At 44.1% G+C, this 18,055-nt stretch overlaps 1 protein-coding gene across 1 annotated transcript in view; it reads left to right on the top strand.

The window, feature by feature from the left end:
- The window catches only part of LOC121859295 (solute carrier organic anion transporter family member 4A1-like), an 84,153-nt gene that overhangs the window by 52,928 nt on the left and 13,170 nt on the right, over nucleotides 1-18,055 (top strand). The window contains exon 3 of the mRNA XM_042356084.1: nucleotides 4,834-5,094. Within this exon, the coding sequence (XP_042212018.1) occupies nucleotides 5,026-5,094 (69 nt within the window). The 5' untranslated portion in view covers nucleotides 4,834-5,025. The remainder of the gene's footprint in view (nucleotides 1-4,833; nucleotides 5,095-18,055) is intronic.

Genomic DNA, 18,055 nt, shown 5'->3' with positions numbered 1-18,055 from the left:
TTCAGGCGGTACTGATCATAGCTTTCAACAATTTCTGGAATAACACAAATATTAAAGAACACAAAGAGCTCATGATAACAAAAACCCTTTCAACTAAAATCAGAAATAATAGTGTGAGGTCTGAGGTGTAGAAGTGATATTGTGGTGACAGTGAACAAGTTATATTTAAGGGTGAATAGACTATCAGTGGACCAAGTGGATTCCGGACTGGATCCTACTCGACTACAACAGTTCCGGTAGACGACACCTGCCAGATGGTCAGGTGAAGTACGAAGTTTAATAGTTACTCACAGGCCAGGTGAGACTCGAGGCTAGAAACTGTACTGGCATATGGTGAAGTTCAAGCACTAGGGGACTGATACGGACTGATACGGACTGATGATGACGATGGTATTTCTTACCTGCATTTATCCTTGCTGTGGCATACACAAGCTTACCATTAATCTCTACAGGGGCGCAAACCACACCACTCAACAGACACCCCGTAAACCACACCACTCGACACCCGTAAACCACACCACTCAACACCCATGTTTATCTCAACTCAACTCATTCCTCCTTTGTGGTCAGGTTCTTGTGGTTCCGAGTGAGAGAGTGAGCGATGAAAATTCCCAGGGATCATACAGGGACCTTTACACAGCCCACAACAATGTCATAATCAATACCAGTTTGAGTTAAGACCCCAATCGTCTTCATTCCTTCGTTGGCTACATATATTTTGGGACAAACTGTATAAAACACCTTAGTATGACTGTCTCAAGTCACTGTGTTCTGCCAGTGGATTCTTTTGTTTACTATTAATAATTATGGTAGCGGATGCGAGTCACGTAATATAATGTCTTGTGAATCTTGATGAAAAGATTGATGAGTATGATATTCAGTATTGAGTATGGTGGAGTAGTATGATAATTACCGAGCGTTAATATAAATATGAAATAGTATGATTGCCTGTTTATTATTATATCAATACTAACGAGTATGATAGTAAATAAATAGTATGAAATAATAAAACCAATTGTGTTTTATATTCACGTAAACAAATAATTATGATAACCGAGGGGAATTTCGTAAGACGTATTTGTTAGCAGCAGACGACACCAAGTCTTGTTTCACCTAATAAACAGTTCAAACTTAGGACGTAATTACAAGGCGACCAGCTCGGTGTGTCTTGAGAAATCGGGAAGGAAAACGTCACAAATACGTGATGTGATTAATAACTGTATTTACCAGCGAAGTGAAAATCGAGTCAGATGGTATTTTGTCTGTCTGTCTGTCTGTCTGTCTGTCTGTCTATCTGTCATCTTTTACGTGGAGGTTTCACCGCACGCTTTCGTGAGAATTTCCACACGATTGGTCGACCCACATTTCATTGCCCAGTATAGTAATTGTAGGAGGAAGTTAATGTGTAGACGATGTATTACCATGTCGCCCTTACCCCTTGAGCTTGTAGCCTTAACCCTTGAACACGTCACCTTAACCCCTTGAGCTTGTAGCCTTAACCCTTGAACACGTCACCTTAACCCCTTGAGCTTGTAGCCTTAACCCCTTAAGCACTGCACCCCTTGAGCTTGTAACCTTAACCCCTTGAACACGTCACCTTAACTCCTTGAACATGTCGCTTTAATCCTTTGAACACGTCACCTTAACCCCTTGAACACGTTGCCTTAACCCCTTGAACACATCACCTTAACCCCTTGAACACGTCACCTTAACCCCTTGAACACGTCACCTTAACCCCTTGAACACGTCGCCTTAACTCCTTGAACATGTCGCTTTAATCCTTTGAACACGTCACCTTAACCCCTTGAACACGTTGCCTTAACCCCTTGAACACGTCACCTTAACCCCTTGAACACGTCACCTTAACCCCTTGAACACGTCACCTTAACTCCTTCGTCGCCTTTGAACACGTCACCTTAACCCCTTGAACACGTTCCTTAACCCCTTGAACACGTCACCTTAACCCCTTGAACACGTCACCTTAACCCTTTGAACGAGTCACCTTAACCCCTTGAACACGTTGCCTTAACCCTTTGAACGAGTCACCTTAACCCCTTGAACACGTCACCTTAACCCACTTGAACACGTCACCTTAACCCCTTGAACACGTTGCCTTAACCCTTTGAATGCGTCACCTTAACCCCTTGAACACGATGAAAACATTTTGAATCCAGCAATAAAAGATGATGAAGCAAGAGACGAAAACTATTCCTTTATTGTTAATATTTTAAACTGGAGGTGTAGGTGGGTGCGTTGGGGGGTGGTGGTGCGTTGGGGTGCGTTGGGGTGGAAATGCGAGGGTGGGGGGTAGTGGTGAGTCGGGGTAGGAGTGGGTGAAGGTGCAAGGGGATGCGTTTGATGGGGAGGTGGATAGAAGAAATATTCCCATAATTATTTGTATTTCTTAATTATTTTGCTGTATACAATAGTTTTTTTTTTAAATTTCACAAGTTTTGTCATCGTCTCCTAGACTAAAAATGTGAAAGAAAGCTTGGTGAACTTGTCCTCCACCTGTCTGTCTGTCTGTCTGTCTGTTTTTTTCTGCTTAATGTTAGTTTTCTAAATTTTAATAATTCTCAAGTATTATTAATATGATCCTTATATGACCATCATGATTTCATTGTGTTTCTAGTTGTTACATAATACAGTAGGCCTCCAATACTTTCACCTCATACATGAAAGTGAAAGTGGGTCCCATAGGCATGACTCCCCGTTAAGGACAGTGGAGGGCATAGTCTACTTATTATACAACGATCACTGACATCCCCCCCCCCCACCTGTCTGTGTATACAACCAGTGTGAAGCAGATTTAGATTAAAACGCCGAAACTTAAAAGCTTGTTGCTTTACTTAGCATTCATTTCATAAGAGCTCATTATTTAGATACGATTTACTTCCATACATGAGTTTACATTCAATATCTCTGTAATGATAAATCTCCGTCGTACTTGATAGGAACTCGTGTCTACCACTGTGACGTTACTACATGGAAAGATGGAATAGTATTCTTGCAGACAACTGTACATAGATAGTTTAGGTAGGCAGACAAAGGTAAACAGTGTGTTGAGTCAACCAAACGCCCAAGAAAGCCATTAAACTGTTATTTCTATACTAAAATCTTTATTTACTTTGTACTCTAGTATCCGTTGTAATCAAGTGAGATGGATGAAGGTATGTGCCATGCTGTCCTACTTAATGACCACTTTACAGCTTCATTAGGCTATCATTGGTCTGCCTCTACTGACTTTTTATAACTGTCAGTATGCGTGATTGGTTATGTCAGTATGATTACGCTGAGTGAACCAATGCATTTTTTCTGTGACGGAAGGGACAACTTTTGTGTAAGCTACCCCTAAAAAAAACTTGTTTTCTGTACACTATGGAACCTGTAAGAGAAAATGAAGTTTTGTAGCGCAAACTCTTAAAATATTATACTTTATTTTATCATCATCACCACTGACCGGTCTTTTAGTCGATTGGGGAGGGTGGGGGGGGGTTGATCATATCTCTGTTACACACTGTTGACAAGTACTGGTCATGCACTGGTTCCAGAATGTATCTGTACCTGCTCCAGTGTTGGTCAAGACTCAAGTCTTGTCTTGAATGACTCGGTGCCGTCACAATACTCTCTGGCAGATTGTTCCAAAACTTCACAACTCTGACTCCCAAAAAGTTAGCTATAACAATTTTCCGAACTTGCCGGGATTTCAACCATAAGCTGTGACCCCTAGTTGGGCGAGCGTCTGGCAGCTCCAGGTATGAAACAGTGGACTGATTAATGTCCTCTGAGGTGTTTATAACTTATATTCAGTCACCCCTAACCTGCCTATGTTATTAGCTAGACAACTGCAGGCGTTCTAATTTTGGGGGGTAACTGAGGTGCTGTAGTGTAGACACCAGTCTGGTGGTCCTCCTTTGGTCGTTTTCAATCAACTGACAGTTTCCAGTTATGTCGGGGACCAGACAGTACTCCAAACGGGAAAGTACCTCACCTTTAAAGAGCGTTACGAGGGACGGACTGTCTAGGTAGCCAAATGAAATATATCACGTATTTTAATCACCTGAAGATGCCCCCCCCCCCCCCTTCAGCTTATTTTTTACCAAGATTAAACTCCCTTACGCTACCTTTAACGTATAGTTTAATCACCAAGTAAACAAGCTGGGGGGGGGGGGATCTTCGAGTGATCTAAAAGCGATATTTTAAATTTTACTTCAATAAACAAACAGTACGGTATAATGTAAGAGTTTGTGATAAATATTTTCATTTTCTTTGGTTCCCGTGTGCAGAAAACGACTCCCTCAAGATTATTAGCCCGTTGCTTGTTTCACCTTAAGATTAACCATCCTAGGCATTTGATCTACTTGCTAATGTTTACATGAGTCGTGTTTCATCTTATGTGTTAGATTTGGTAACGTTTTGGTTGAGCGGCTCTATCTTAAGGCATTTATATGAACATTAGAACTCCCGTATGCAATTTTTCCCTATACTTTTATTACTTTTATTACGTTGGTTTATGACGTCCAGCTGTTTTTATTTTTGTAAATTTATTCGTTCATTAATTTTTTTACGTCTGGTTGAAAGTCATCCAAAATGTTATTCAAACTCAACACACAGATGAACCTATACATTTTTTACTTCAGTTTAGATCGTGTTTTGAAATCATTGTTGGTGGTAAGTAGAGAGATGACTCTGGTAGGATCAGGATTCTTAAATAAAACTCTTTTATTTATTATATTTGATTTTACTGCACTTGTTAACAATTTGTTTTTTACTGATCGTTGATGAGGTTGGCTGACGAGAAGATAACAATATTAACACTGTTGATGGTTGCAGTTGTCGATGGTATGGACGCGACAGCACAGCGCCACGAGTCCTGATGATCAACACCTGTCCGCCCTACCTGGACCCTCTGCGCCATCACAACCCTTCCTGTGAATTCTAGGGCGTTCCTGGCCGTGAGCTAGGGCGTGCTGACGGCCCCCCAATTACTGGTGTGAGAATCTTCCTGCTCCTCTGCGGTGCATCATGACGGAAGTGGTGCTGGACCCTACCTCCCTCGCCCGGGCACACAGCGACAGCGGCATCAGCTCACAGGTACGTAATTTTTAAAGACGTTTTGACCATTGATATGGAAGACCAACCCTTAGGAAATGGGACTACCCTTTAATACTTGAGTAAACCCCATGAATACTTACGAGTACAATTTAATCTCTTAGAGTACTTACCTAAACTGTTTAAATGTTATGGTCGTACCTCCTCTAATATAATTGAACCCCTTGATTACCATGACTACGCCCCTTGAATACAACACCTTCATTCCCACGCCAAGAATACAGAATCCCAAAATACAATCACTCAGGGGGACAACCTCAACACCACCCGACACTTGTCTAAACATTTACAACAGGAAACTTGTTATATTTTACACGCTCAGGAGACATCTGACACGCGGCCACTTACACTCATTATCATGGCCCCGACATATATTCCTCGACCGCCTGGTGAATAGCGTAATAATTAGTGTGTGCAGCGAGCGTGGTGGTCCCTCTTGTGGGTCGACTGTGACGCCAAAACCCTCTGCCGCCGCCAGCAACCCCACTGCCGCCACAGTGGGGGCTACTGTTACTACTACTTCCATGGGGCTACTGTTACTGCCGTTGTTATGGGTTTACCTTTAATACCGTTGTTGTGGGAACGACTGTTACAACCGTTGTTGTGGGGGCTACTGTTACTACCGTTGCTGTGGAGGATACTGTTACTACTGCTGCTATGGGGGCTACTGTTACTACCGTTGCTGTGGGGGCTACTGTTACTACTACTTCGGAGGGGGATACTGTTATTACCGTTGCTGTGAGAGTACTGTTACTACCGTTGCTGTGGGGGCTAATGTTACTACTACTTCGGAGGGGGATACTGTTATTACCGTTGCTGTGAGATTACTGTTACTACCGTTGCTGTTGTCATTCACGTCCTCTTGGGAGTCCCGCCGCGTCATTAGTACTGCGTAGAACAATAAGGTGAAAGCCGTCCTTGGAAGCCTCAGTCTTAGACCTCGCCTTGGAATCCTGGCCTTGGAAACCTCACATTGGAAGTATCAGTTAGAGTTCCGTGTTAAATAGTATGACCTCGCCTCAAGTGTGACCTTTTGAAGACAATAAATGATTTCACCTCGAGTGTGATTTGGTCTGTATTTGACCTCGCCTCAAGTGTGACCTTTTGGAGGCAATAAGTTAGTTGGATGTGTAATGATCATTATTTGTATGAAGGAGGGGGTCCACCTCCCTGCTACTATGTTCATTACGTCCATCGACCCGGGGAGAGTGGGTAGTGCGGTGGGGGAGTGGAGAGTGTAGAGGTGTGAGGTGTGTGGGGGTGTGGGGGAATGAGGTGTGGAGGTGTGGGGGGTGGTGAGGTGTGTGGGGGTGAGGTGTGGGGGAATGAGGTGTGGGGGGGAGGTGTGAGTGGGGGGAGTGTGTGTGGGGGTGAGGTGTGGGGGGTGTGGGTGTGTGGGGGAGTGAGGTGTGTGGGGGTGTGAGGTGTGGGTGGGAGTGGGGGGGGGGTGGGTGTGTGTGGGGGGGGAGGTGTGTGGGGTGGAGGTGTGTGGGGGGTGTGGAGGTGTGGGGGTATGTGTGAGTGTGGGAGGGGAGTGGGGAGGTGTGAGGGAGGGGGTGTGGTGTGGAGGTGTGGGGTGTGGGGGTGTGAGGTGTGTGGGGGGGGGTGAGGTGGGGTGTGGGGAGGTGTGAGGTGTGGGGGTGTGGTGTGTGGGGGAGGTGGGGTGTGATGTGGTGTGTGTGTGGGAGGTGTGTGGGGGTGAGTGGGAGTAGGGTGTGTGGTGGGGTGAGGTGTGTGGGGGAGAGAGAGGGAAGGAGGGGCGAGGGGTATTGGAAGGCTTTGGGAGAGAGGAGGGGCGGAGAATGGATGATGATCGAAGGAGTAGAGGTAGAGTGACTAAGTAGAAGGAGGATAGAGGGGAGTAAATGAGAATTGGGGTTGATAGAGGAAAGGAGGTAAGAGGGAAAGGGAGTGTGAGGGACAGAGGAAGGGAGAGCATGGAGACACAGATAGGAAAGTTTAAGACTGAAGGTAAAAATGGAAGAGGGGAAGATGGTGAGGGGACTGGGCGTTGGGAGTGAAGAGACTGAAGGTGTGTGTGTGTGGGAGGGGAGATATAGGAGTGAGGGTTAGGAGGGAGTGTGGGAGGGGGAGGAGAAGGAGGGAGTGTGGGAGGGGGAGGAGAAGGAGGTCGTTGCTATGGCCCCCTCCCCCCCACTCAGTAGTGGGGGGGGGGACGAGTGGAGCAAGGAGGGGAGGGGGAAGGTCAGGAGGAGGGGTGTATGAGGACCAAGCAGGTGAGCCAGACAGGTGAGCTGGGGAGGTGAAGGGAGGCAGTCAGCTATCACCGTGGTGGCGCACGTGGACTGCCTAGATTCGCCGCGCCTCGCTGGACTCACGTTTCATACAGTCCAGGGTTATAGTCTACGTGCAGGACAGACCCACTTGGCCCTATCTATGTCCAAATTTACACGACACGCACTCACTCGGACGACACAGTAAGATTAGCCAAGCAAAGCAACTGTAAGGCAGACACAACACACCAACAGACCGGGCCAGTGTTAACCATCGGTGTGTAGGATGTTGATAGCAAAATATAAATGTTTATTGAAAACTGGAAGTACATTAAAAGATTCATTGGGTATATGAACTGGTGGTGACATCGAGTGAATTGTCAGTGAGAATTGGGATTCTATATTGATTAACGGTGAACTTTACAGTGATTTTTTAATTAAATATCAAGTAGTAAAGATATTGAGTATTGATATATGAAACTCTAAAGTACAATTACCTCCCCGTAGAAAATCAAGCTGTTTGGTGTATCAACATTGGAAAAAAACCAGATATATTAAATCTAACCAACACAAAGATGTTACCTCTCTTGTTATGTTACGGGAACAAATGATGAACTGATAGTCAACGTTGATAATCTTGTGGCCGGGAACTCTACATTATATATTTTTTAGGTTAATCTTCGTGGGAATATATCACAGTCCGTAATATACTGTACCTGGTCACTCAGGTTAAGTGCGATACAGGGACGCTCTTGTGTGAGTTAGGGGGTAGGGGGGTGTAGGGGGGAATGTATGGAAGTGATGGTGTGTGAGGGAGGGGGGGGGGCAGTATGTGTATCTGTGAGGTAAGTGTGTGTATGTGTGGGAAGAGTGTGTGTGTGTGTGTGTGTGTGTGTGTTTGGGTGTGTGTTAGGGGGGATATGTATGTGTGTGTGTTGGATTTTTGTATTATTATTTTACCAAGTACAGCGACCATTTTATTGCTGTAGCGCAAACGGATTGCAGAGTAGAGGTCACAAAGGGTATTTATAACTAACCCCCGTGGTCAGGATATTATGGCACTGAATGTTACGGAGTATTTAAAATGCATTGTTTGTTTAGTTCTGTACATAGAGGATAACTTATTCACAACTGCCTGAGTACAGGAGTTTGAGGCAGTATGTCTGGCCACACACTTTGTTATTCACATAATTATGTGTGAAAGGTATTCAAGCATATTGTGTGTTTGGTTTTATACATGAAAATGGACTTAGCTACTAAGTGCAAAAAAGTGGATACAATCATAATAGGTCAGCTATCTTGCCTTTAGAGATAAGGTGTTGTGCCATTTCGCACACAGTGTGTTTGGACCTGTCCTTAAAAGGTTCTATCTTCACACAGTTAAGGACGTAGTGTTCGAGTGTGTGGCCTTATATCTGGCCACACACTTTACATATAGTTTTGTTCACATCTGCTTGAGGGACATACTGCCAGAGGTACTTATACCCTAACCTTAGTCTAGCGGTTATAACATCATGTAATCTAGTGATCTTGTTACTTGGTCCATATACATGTTTCACTTGATACATCTCATCATGGTGGACAATCGATTGTCTATTTCCTGTTTGCACTTGTTTGTTTGCGTCAAATATATCAACATGTTCTTTTTGACAGACCCAGATTGTATTCAACAGTTACTTTGTTAGACGCGAGTTTGGCGAGGGCATCAACTCTGACGTGTTCTCTGAGGCCTGTGTGGGTGTGTATGGGGGGGGGGGGGTTGTATAATGATGTAGCAACATCTGTGGACGATCCTGCCGGTCCCGTATCGGCCTCTTTAGTCTCCTCAGAACTCACCAACGTAGGTGACATCCTTAATAACTCTTACCATTGTATGGTACTTGGATGATTGCCATACTCAATTCCGAGTGACAGCAAAGTAGTATACAGATGTTCTATGTCATCGTCACAGGGTCGTTAACAATAATTTATGTTCCTAATCTCAAAAGTTTCAGATTCTGTAAATCACCTCAGAGGAGATGAAAAAAATCTTCAAACTGGGGAATAAAATCCTCCCTTAACAGCAAATAACTAGCCCTTACTGTTAATCCATCTGTGTAAACTCCGCTTGTCTAAAGTGTGTGGGTTTACCTCCCTGACCCAACAGACCCGAGAAGTTCCACTAGTAAGAAGACGACATTCCTCAAGTGGTGATAAAATCCTTTTAAACATGACGAGAAATTTATTGTTCGTGGGCGCGCGTTATTCTTTGTCGTTGTTTTTAAGAACTTAAGAATTTATCCCCTTGAGTTGATAACGAGATCCGACGTAACCCCTCGAGTACGACCATTTATCCTCGAGTACGGTGGCATCGTGTACGAGGGAATAGATCATACTATCTAAGGGGTAAGCACATCGTAATCAAAGGCTTGGCTTCTTTTACTGGAAGGACACACGTCATCGTTCTCAGGGTGTTAGGGTGTCTTAACTCAGTGGGCTAATTCATCATGTGAGGTGGGGGCGAGTGTGAGGTGGGGACGAGTGTGAGGTGGGAGGGGAGTGTGAGGTGGGGGGGTGAGGTGGGGACGAGTGTGAGGTGGGGCGGTGGAGGTGGGGGAGTGTGAGGTGGGGGGAGTGAGGTGGGAGTGTGAGGTGGGGGGAGTGTGAGGTGGGGAGTGTGAGGTGGGGAGTGTGAGGTGGGGAGTGTTTCTCACTTGTAACAAGATTGTGGGTGGAGTGGAAGGTGTGTGGGGGGAGATGTGTCGTGGGGAGGTGTGTGGTGGGGGGGTAGGGGTTGTATGTCAAGTACCTTATAGATCTACCGTGTCGTGGGTGACGCGACTGCCACAGGTGGGAGGGGTCGTGGTGCCACACACACACACACACACACACATGTCACGCACCACACACACACATGTCACACACACACACACACACACACACACACACACACACATGTCACGCACCACACACACACACACACACATGTCACGCACCACACACACACACGTGTCACGCACCACACACACACACATGTACACACACACAACCGCACACGTACACATGCCCACATTCCCTTTATCGCCTGTCGTCTCGTGATCTAGTTAATAATGACAACGTCACAACTCACCATGCATGGCAATACGTGGATGACTTCTATTTTTACCAAGAGTTATGATGGGTGCAGCAGTAGCCAGGTAGCAGCGTCACCATACTTGCCTCACTGGAGATCGATTACCAGAGGTTCAAGCAAACGGCGGACCCCCACCCCCCCATTCACCTGAGCAGCCGCGTTACACCAGGTGAATCACTACGAAGATCACCCTCCTAACCTAACTATATCAGGTGATGATACGAATATGGCAACACAAATAAACATTGCTTCTAAAATTCGACATGTCTTGGTGCAATGACCATCCTCAGTAAAGGGGAAAATTAATGGAGTTTTTGGGGGGCGGGTGAATTACCAGAAGGGTCGACGCCCGGTAGTGCTGTGGCTAAGTGGTCCAGTCTTGTGGCGCCTCTGTACCATTATATAGATCCTCACGTAATGAGTTATGGTTCTTGATGCTGTTGGCGTGGAGGGGAGTGTAGAGGTGCGTCTGTTGGTTTGTTAACTCATCACTGTACTCCAATATTTCTCTCTCCTACCATTTGTCTCCTCCTCTTTCACCTCCTCCTCCTCTTTCTTCTCCTCCTCCTCCTCTTTCTTCTCCCCCTCCCCAGTTATAGTGTTGATGTAATTATGCCCCACGGAAGTACTGTAGCTACGTCACTCGGCTCCAACATTGACGTCTATCATAATAACAACCTGGTGGGCCATCAATCGCCACGCTCTTAACATTACGTTGCCGTAATCCATTAGTCGATCTCTCTCTCTCTCTCTCTCTCTCTCTCTCTCTCTCTCTTTTTCTTTCTGTTATTTTTCTTTATTTTTCTCGTTTATTTTCTTTGTTTTTCTGTCTTTTCTGTCTCTATTTTCTTTTTCTCCCGTTTCTCTTTCGTAAAATGGCAGGACTCGAAGGTTACCGGCCCGCCTACGCTGCCAGACGAGGTATACATGTGTCAGGAAGCAACAGCCAATTTTTATTTATTTTTTTGGGGGGTAATTTCGGAAATGAGGGTGAATTTTGTTTCGACTTATCCGACCTGCTGACGCCATTAGCCTGCGAGTACGTATATAACACTATGTTGCCCCGACAGCTGGTATTACAAGATTGTATTTTTTTTTTTTGTAAATCCTGGTGATCATTAGTTTACCTGACAAAGTTGGTATTTTCGTGACAGGGTTGAATTTTATGCTAGGAAAATTTCGTGATTTTTTTTTTTTTGTATATTGTGAAATTACTAGAATGTTTTAATTGGTTTAATATTTTGTTCTTGAGAGTTCCATGTTTTATGTATTGAGGTTTAGACTGTGTTATTAGGTTCATGTAAAGTAAAGGTGAATTTTGTATCTTTGTTATTATTTTGGTGGAATTGAATTATGTTTTTATATTTATATTTCATTACTTTGTATTTTATTTTACATTAGAAAAAAATAAAGACTATGTGTGTGTGTGTGTGTGTGTGTGTGTGTGTGTGTGTGTGTGTTAGAGATGACATTTCTTGGAACAACTAACCTTTTTTTCCCAGAAGACATTTGGCTACAATTGATTAATACATACGAGACCTTTACACAACCCAAGACCTTCTGACCCACTGCACAAGGATTAGATACTGTATAGCCGTCACGGTCACTCCCTCACCTGGCTCATAATTCTTTTTACACTTACCAAATGAAACTCGTCTGTGATTTTTTATTTGTATTTTATTTTTATATTTTACGTTTTTATATTTCTTATTCACGACCTTAAGCTTCTGTTACAAATTAAGTTTTTTTTAATAAGTACGGCCATTCAAGAGGTTATCATCCCCTTAACCCCTTTAGTACAATGATTTAAACCCCTTGGATACAAAAAACTTATCCCCTTGAATACAATGCTTTAACCCCTCGAGTACAATAACTTAACCCCCTGCATACTCAAAGGGTTAATTACCTTTTATCATCACTACACAGGGAACACGACACACCTCTTCCCCAGTTCATAGTCACAATCGCCTCGCAGAACTGAGCTTAAACACGCAATCTAACGCCATCTATAAATATGATCAAACTGAGGCGTAAAGTATATTTTCTCCATAAAATTGACGAAAGAGTGCATCTCACCACAAGCCATCACACATAAACACGAGAGAAAGATAAAAGGAGAGAGAAAGATGGATTGAGAATATGAGATGGTAAATAATGGTAAATAATGAGAAATGAAGTGAATAATGATAAGGAGAGAATGGTGATGAACGTGTGTGGAAGAAATGAAAAGAGAATGAAAGGTATATACTCAAGATTCCTTCACCCTCAGCACCACTATTGACCACTCACGACTTGGCCTTGACAGGGTTGGATAATGATGGTCCCTGTTAGTTATTGTGGCCTCGTGTTAGTTATTGTGGCCTCGTGCTAGGTGTTGTGGGCTGGTGCTAGGTGTTGTGGGCGAATGCTAGGTGTTGTGGCCACGTGCTAGGTGTTGTGGCCACGTGCTAGGTGTTGTGGCCTCGTGCCAAGTGGTAGATGTCTGAAAAGTTATTGGTTAGAGTGGGACGTGGCAGGTGAGGGGGGTGACAGGTTAGGGGGGTGACAGGTGAAGGGGGAGGTGACAGGTTGACAGGTTAGGGGGTGACAGGTGAAGGGGATGAGAGGTGAGGGGGTGACAGGTGAAGGGATGAGGTGAGGTGAGAGGGGTGACAGGTGAGGGGGTGACGGTGAGAGGGGTGACAAGTGAGGAGGGTGACAAGTGAGGGGGGTGATAGGTAGGGACAAAGGGACTGTAGTGACGTGTTTATATGTAAAAACAAAAGAAAATCTAACGCGTATCCGGACAGGTTGGGTTTGGTTGGGTTGGGTTGTGTTAGGGTGCGTTTGGTTAAGTTAGGTTAGGTAAGTGTTTAGCATAAGTAAGGGAAGGTTAGATTAATCTGTCGTGACTAGAAATTTTTGATGAAGTCTACAGCGGCCAACCACCAATCACCGCTCCCTGATAACCTTCATATCAAACCTTGCCAAATTACACCGGACACCTGATGGTTGGCGTGACACCTGTACTACGCTGCTTCTCGTCTTCCTCACCCTCCCCAATTACTAACTAAATTGCACGATGTAAAAACTCATAAATGGGTACGTTCCTTCAGCCGAAACACTCGCTACTGTGGTAATTATTTCTCTCTGGTGTTTCTTAGTCACGAGGGTTTACCTGTGTGAGCGTGAAGAGGTGGTGAGTTACCTGCTGGTGATTAATTTTAACTTCATGATGGACAGGGAATGACGTATATATATATCACTCTCTCCCCTTTCCTTCCCCTTTCCTTTCCCTCCCTCTCTCTCCGTTTCCTTTTCCTTCTCTCTTGCCCTTTCCATTTCCCTTAAGATGGGTTTGTCAGAATAGAGTAAAAACTTGACGAGAAAATAAAACACAGTTAAAAGAGAGAAGAAAATCTAATTCACTGAAACATTTACTTTAAGAATTTAACTAAAAAAAATATAATGACATGTTTGGCACCAGTAACCAACCCTTAACACAAGAGTCATCACGATAACTGCCCGACAGTCATCAGTTATCTCACACACCACACCTGTCAGTCTTCATCTTATAGGGGAAAAATATGATTACTCCCATAGTTATCATTTTCATCTGATGTAATGGTTAGGGACATGAAGATTACCCCCCCCCCCAAGATGGTCACAAAGAACATAACACAGTAAATTTGTCCTATTCCTCTTTCCACTTTCTCCTCCTCTGTTTGCTGTGCGCTTACGACACACAGAGTCAAAATTTCACTTGGTCTTCAATTTCACTTTATGGTTTTATGGATTATTATCGGGTTGTGTAGTGGCAAAGGAGTTTTTATCTGAAACACAAGATTTTTTTTAACACAGTTTACTATATTATTGAACTGTTTATCATCAAATTATTCTAAATATCGAAGATTATTTAGTTTTGTAGAAAGTGGTTTCATCTTAAATATGTATTTCTCATTCATACACGATCTTGAGAGAGAGTATTGAATCTTTTTGTTTGTCTGTTGACGTTGGTTTTGTCAAGCTGTACAGTAAGTCAGCATCGGGAGGGTGTAATGTATTTAGGGAAAAGGTTCACTATTACACCTGTTGGCTGGAAGAACTAACAAGATTGTGTTAGGTAAGGAGCCAACACTAGGGGCGCGGTTACCTGAGCCAGGCTGCTGCTGCTCATAAGCGTTCGATAAAATCAGTATTGCCATTGTTAATTCAGAAAGGTTGAGAGGAGGGGTAGAGGGGTGGGGGAGTACAGGAGAGGGGGGGAAACTGGGTCACTGTTACACTGCGTCACTTTAGCCTTGACACAATCACATCTCTTACTAGTTAGGTTTAAGTGTTGACAAAGAGACAACTGGAGTTTAGGGGAATTGGGACACGAGTATAAGCCTCAACGTGCTACTTGAACTTAGAGTACCGCCACACACAGTGAACTGCCAGCTGACGGGGGAGTAGCGGGGAAAGATGGGAGGAGCTTAGGGGAGGAAATGGAAAAGTTTAGAAGGAAGGGAAGGTTGGGGGTAAAACGTGGAACAGGGAAGCGTACAAGATGTGGGTAAGATGAGGAATAAGAGAAACAAAGGAAGAGAGGACGGGATGAGAGCCAGGTAGTGGTATGTGGGGGGTGTGGGTGGGTGGGTGGGTGTGGGTAGGAAGGGGGTGGGCTCATCTCTGGACCCCACAATACCAGTATGAGTCACACCCAATTCACGTCAGGTTGGGGTACATACAGTACGCATCGAGACGCTAAAATATTAAATGAACACGAGCACACACACACACACACACACACACGAGCGTCCGTCTGTGAACTCTGCCATAACAGCGTGTTGTGGAATGTCTGAAGTGTGAGCTGCAGGGGTGATGTGTGTGACCACCTCTATTACTATAATCTATTGTCTTCACTACTAAAAATATCGCTAGGTCATGAAAGTCAAAGGAGGAGAGATGATAATGGTATAAGAGAAGTGTAGAAGGTTGCAGGCTCGGGTTAAGACAGCAAACAGAGCTTTCTACACGTACGAGTTGACAGGCTAGACTTATAAAAACATTGTGTACTTGGTGAATCATTAGTGGCCTTGTGACGCATGAAGCTTGATAACTCTGCATGAAGTTAAGTCTTATTTTGACCCTACTGATTGTTACTACTACTACTACTAAATACTGACCACTTTTACTGCTACCTTTCCTACTATTACTAACTAATCCCATTACCCTTACTATTATTACTATCATAGTCATCACTATTGTCCCTACCACTATGTTTACTATTACTACAACAAGTTTTTTTTTTTTTTTTTTTTGGCCTCCAGCCTCCCCCAATAGCCACACCTTCGCCACCATTTAATTACCTTAATATTAAATATCCTAATACATAAGTAGCTATCCTATCTGTGTTAAATTAGTTGAGCCGCAGATCTATGCGGCATTCAGTGACTGTAGCCTCATAGTCAATATCTGCAGCAGTTGTCGGAATTGGGGCAGAAGCTCTCGTTCCCCTGAGGCAGAGCAAAGCCGACCGAAGGAGAGAGAAAGACAGTCGACATCTCATCCAGGCTGTAACAAAACTTCTGGGCTGCTGCTTCTGTTCGGAGATCACCTCCGCGAGTCTGGCGTAGAAACATCTTGCACTTGGTCCCATCCCACCAGAGGTTGTGAACACTAGAGGAGTGAAGCTGCCTTGATCAACGTTTTGGATTCTCTCCCCATATGCCCTTATCTTGTCGTTCTCGTTCCTCCTATGTGCAGCATCGAGAGCTAGGTTACGGTGACATGCGGCCATGGGATAAAAAATCCTGATGTCGAAGAAAGCTCGCTGTCCCCGCGTCCAGAATCCTCGAGCACTGACGTCCACACGGGCTTCGTTAGATGTGTTTGATGTCCTATGTTGGAAATTCTCACCGTCCAATGGAAGGAGGGTCGGTTCTACCATGACATCCCGGCAGATTTACTTCAACATATTTGCTCTGAGATCCCTTACTTCGTCATGCCTCATGCATATGAAGCCCCCTTTCTTGCACACCATGGCGTGATCGCCGTCATAGGAAGAGCCACACACGCATTGGGAGGGCAAACCTTCCACTGGCCGACCCTACCTACCCTCCCTCCTCTTCCTTCTAAAACTATTAGTGTTTATATATTCAGGCAAAAGTACTGTACATATCAATATTTTAAGCTGTCACACGTAAGTTAATTTATGGCGTCAGGATTATTATTATTAAAGCTACAGTAAAAATAGAGAGATTAATGTAGAATTATATGAGGCCTTAAAAGTTATAGTCAAGCTGCGTATAATTTAACAAGTCAGTAAGTTTCATTTACCTCGTTGTGTAAAACTTTGGTGCTGTTAAAGTTTTATATCGTTTATGTATTTTTCAAGTTCTCGATCCGTCAGGGGAACTTATCATTGAGATTTTGGGTCAGTTTGTTTTTTGGTTTGCTTGTTTGTTTTAATCTTTCTTAGTGAGGCGACCTGTGTAGATATTGTATGCTCTTGTCCCAGTACCCCCCTCCCCCCCCCTCCACGATACATGACCACACCCCTCACTCACAACAACAACAACAGGGTCACAAAGACACCCTTACACAGGTATTTTACAGTCATGCATGAAGTAATTTTGACATTCGACGGTCATCATAAATTTAATGAGAGCTATTAAGAAGTAATTTGGTAGCCGAGCGAGACAGCCTGTTGGGTATGTTACGTGGTGCGTTAACGGCGCCACTTGTGAAGGCCATCCCTGGGGAGGTAAGTCGGGTATTAACAGCAGTTCACCTTGGGGAAATATCTCTACCTGGAGGAGGAGATTAACAATAACTTCTACAATACAGAAGATTCATTACTATTTTTTTTTCCAATTCATCCAGTTTTGGTGTTGAATTTATCTCTTTTAATCCACGATCTTACTCAGCGACGACTGAAACGGATACAAAATTAATGCCAAGAGAGACTCAACAGGTTTCAGTACCGTTGTTTGTTTACTTAATCAAACTATTGACGCTTGGAAGGCTGAGGGAACTGATTGTAACTTTATTTATTCCACGTAAACAATATTAAAACATATCTAATCTTTCCATATCATTCATGAAGCAAACAACCAAACAGACACACAGCTAAACTCACAAATTCAAAACTCAACAATGTTATTCCCGAGAGGAGGGAGGCAATAACATCTCTGTAATAAGTAACACCTTGTGAAAAATGTACGAGGCATAATATTTATGTGCAGTGATCACGCGTCCCAAGGCAAGCAGTGAATGATGAGGGGGTTGCTTTCATGTGTTGTGTGGGGTGTGTGGCTCTATGATGTGTTGTGTGGGGTGTGTGGCTCTATGATGTGTTGTGTGTGGCTCTATGATGTGTGTGTGTGTGGCTCTATGATGTGTTGTGTGTGGCTCTATGATGTGTTGTGTGTGGCTCTATGATGTGTTGTGTGGGGTGTGTGGCTCTATGATGTATTGTGTGTGGCTCTATGATGTGTTGTGTGTGGCTCTATGATGTGGGGTGTGTGGCTCTATGATGTGTTGTGTGGCTCTATGATGTGTGTGTGGCTATGGGGTGTGTGGCTCTATGGTGTGTGTGTGGCTCTATGATGTGTTGTGTGGGGCTCTATGATGT

The sequence above is a fragment of the Homarus americanus genome, unplaced genomic scaffold, assembly GCF_018991925.1.
Source record: "Homarus americanus isolate GMGI-L3 unplaced genomic scaffold, GMGI_Hamer_2.0 scaffold36188, whole genome shotgun sequence".
Taxonomy (NCBI): Eukaryota; Metazoa; Arthropoda; class Malacostraca; order Decapoda; family Nephropidae; genus Homarus; species Homarus americanus.
This window is presented reverse-complemented; position numbering and strand designations above follow the sequence as displayed.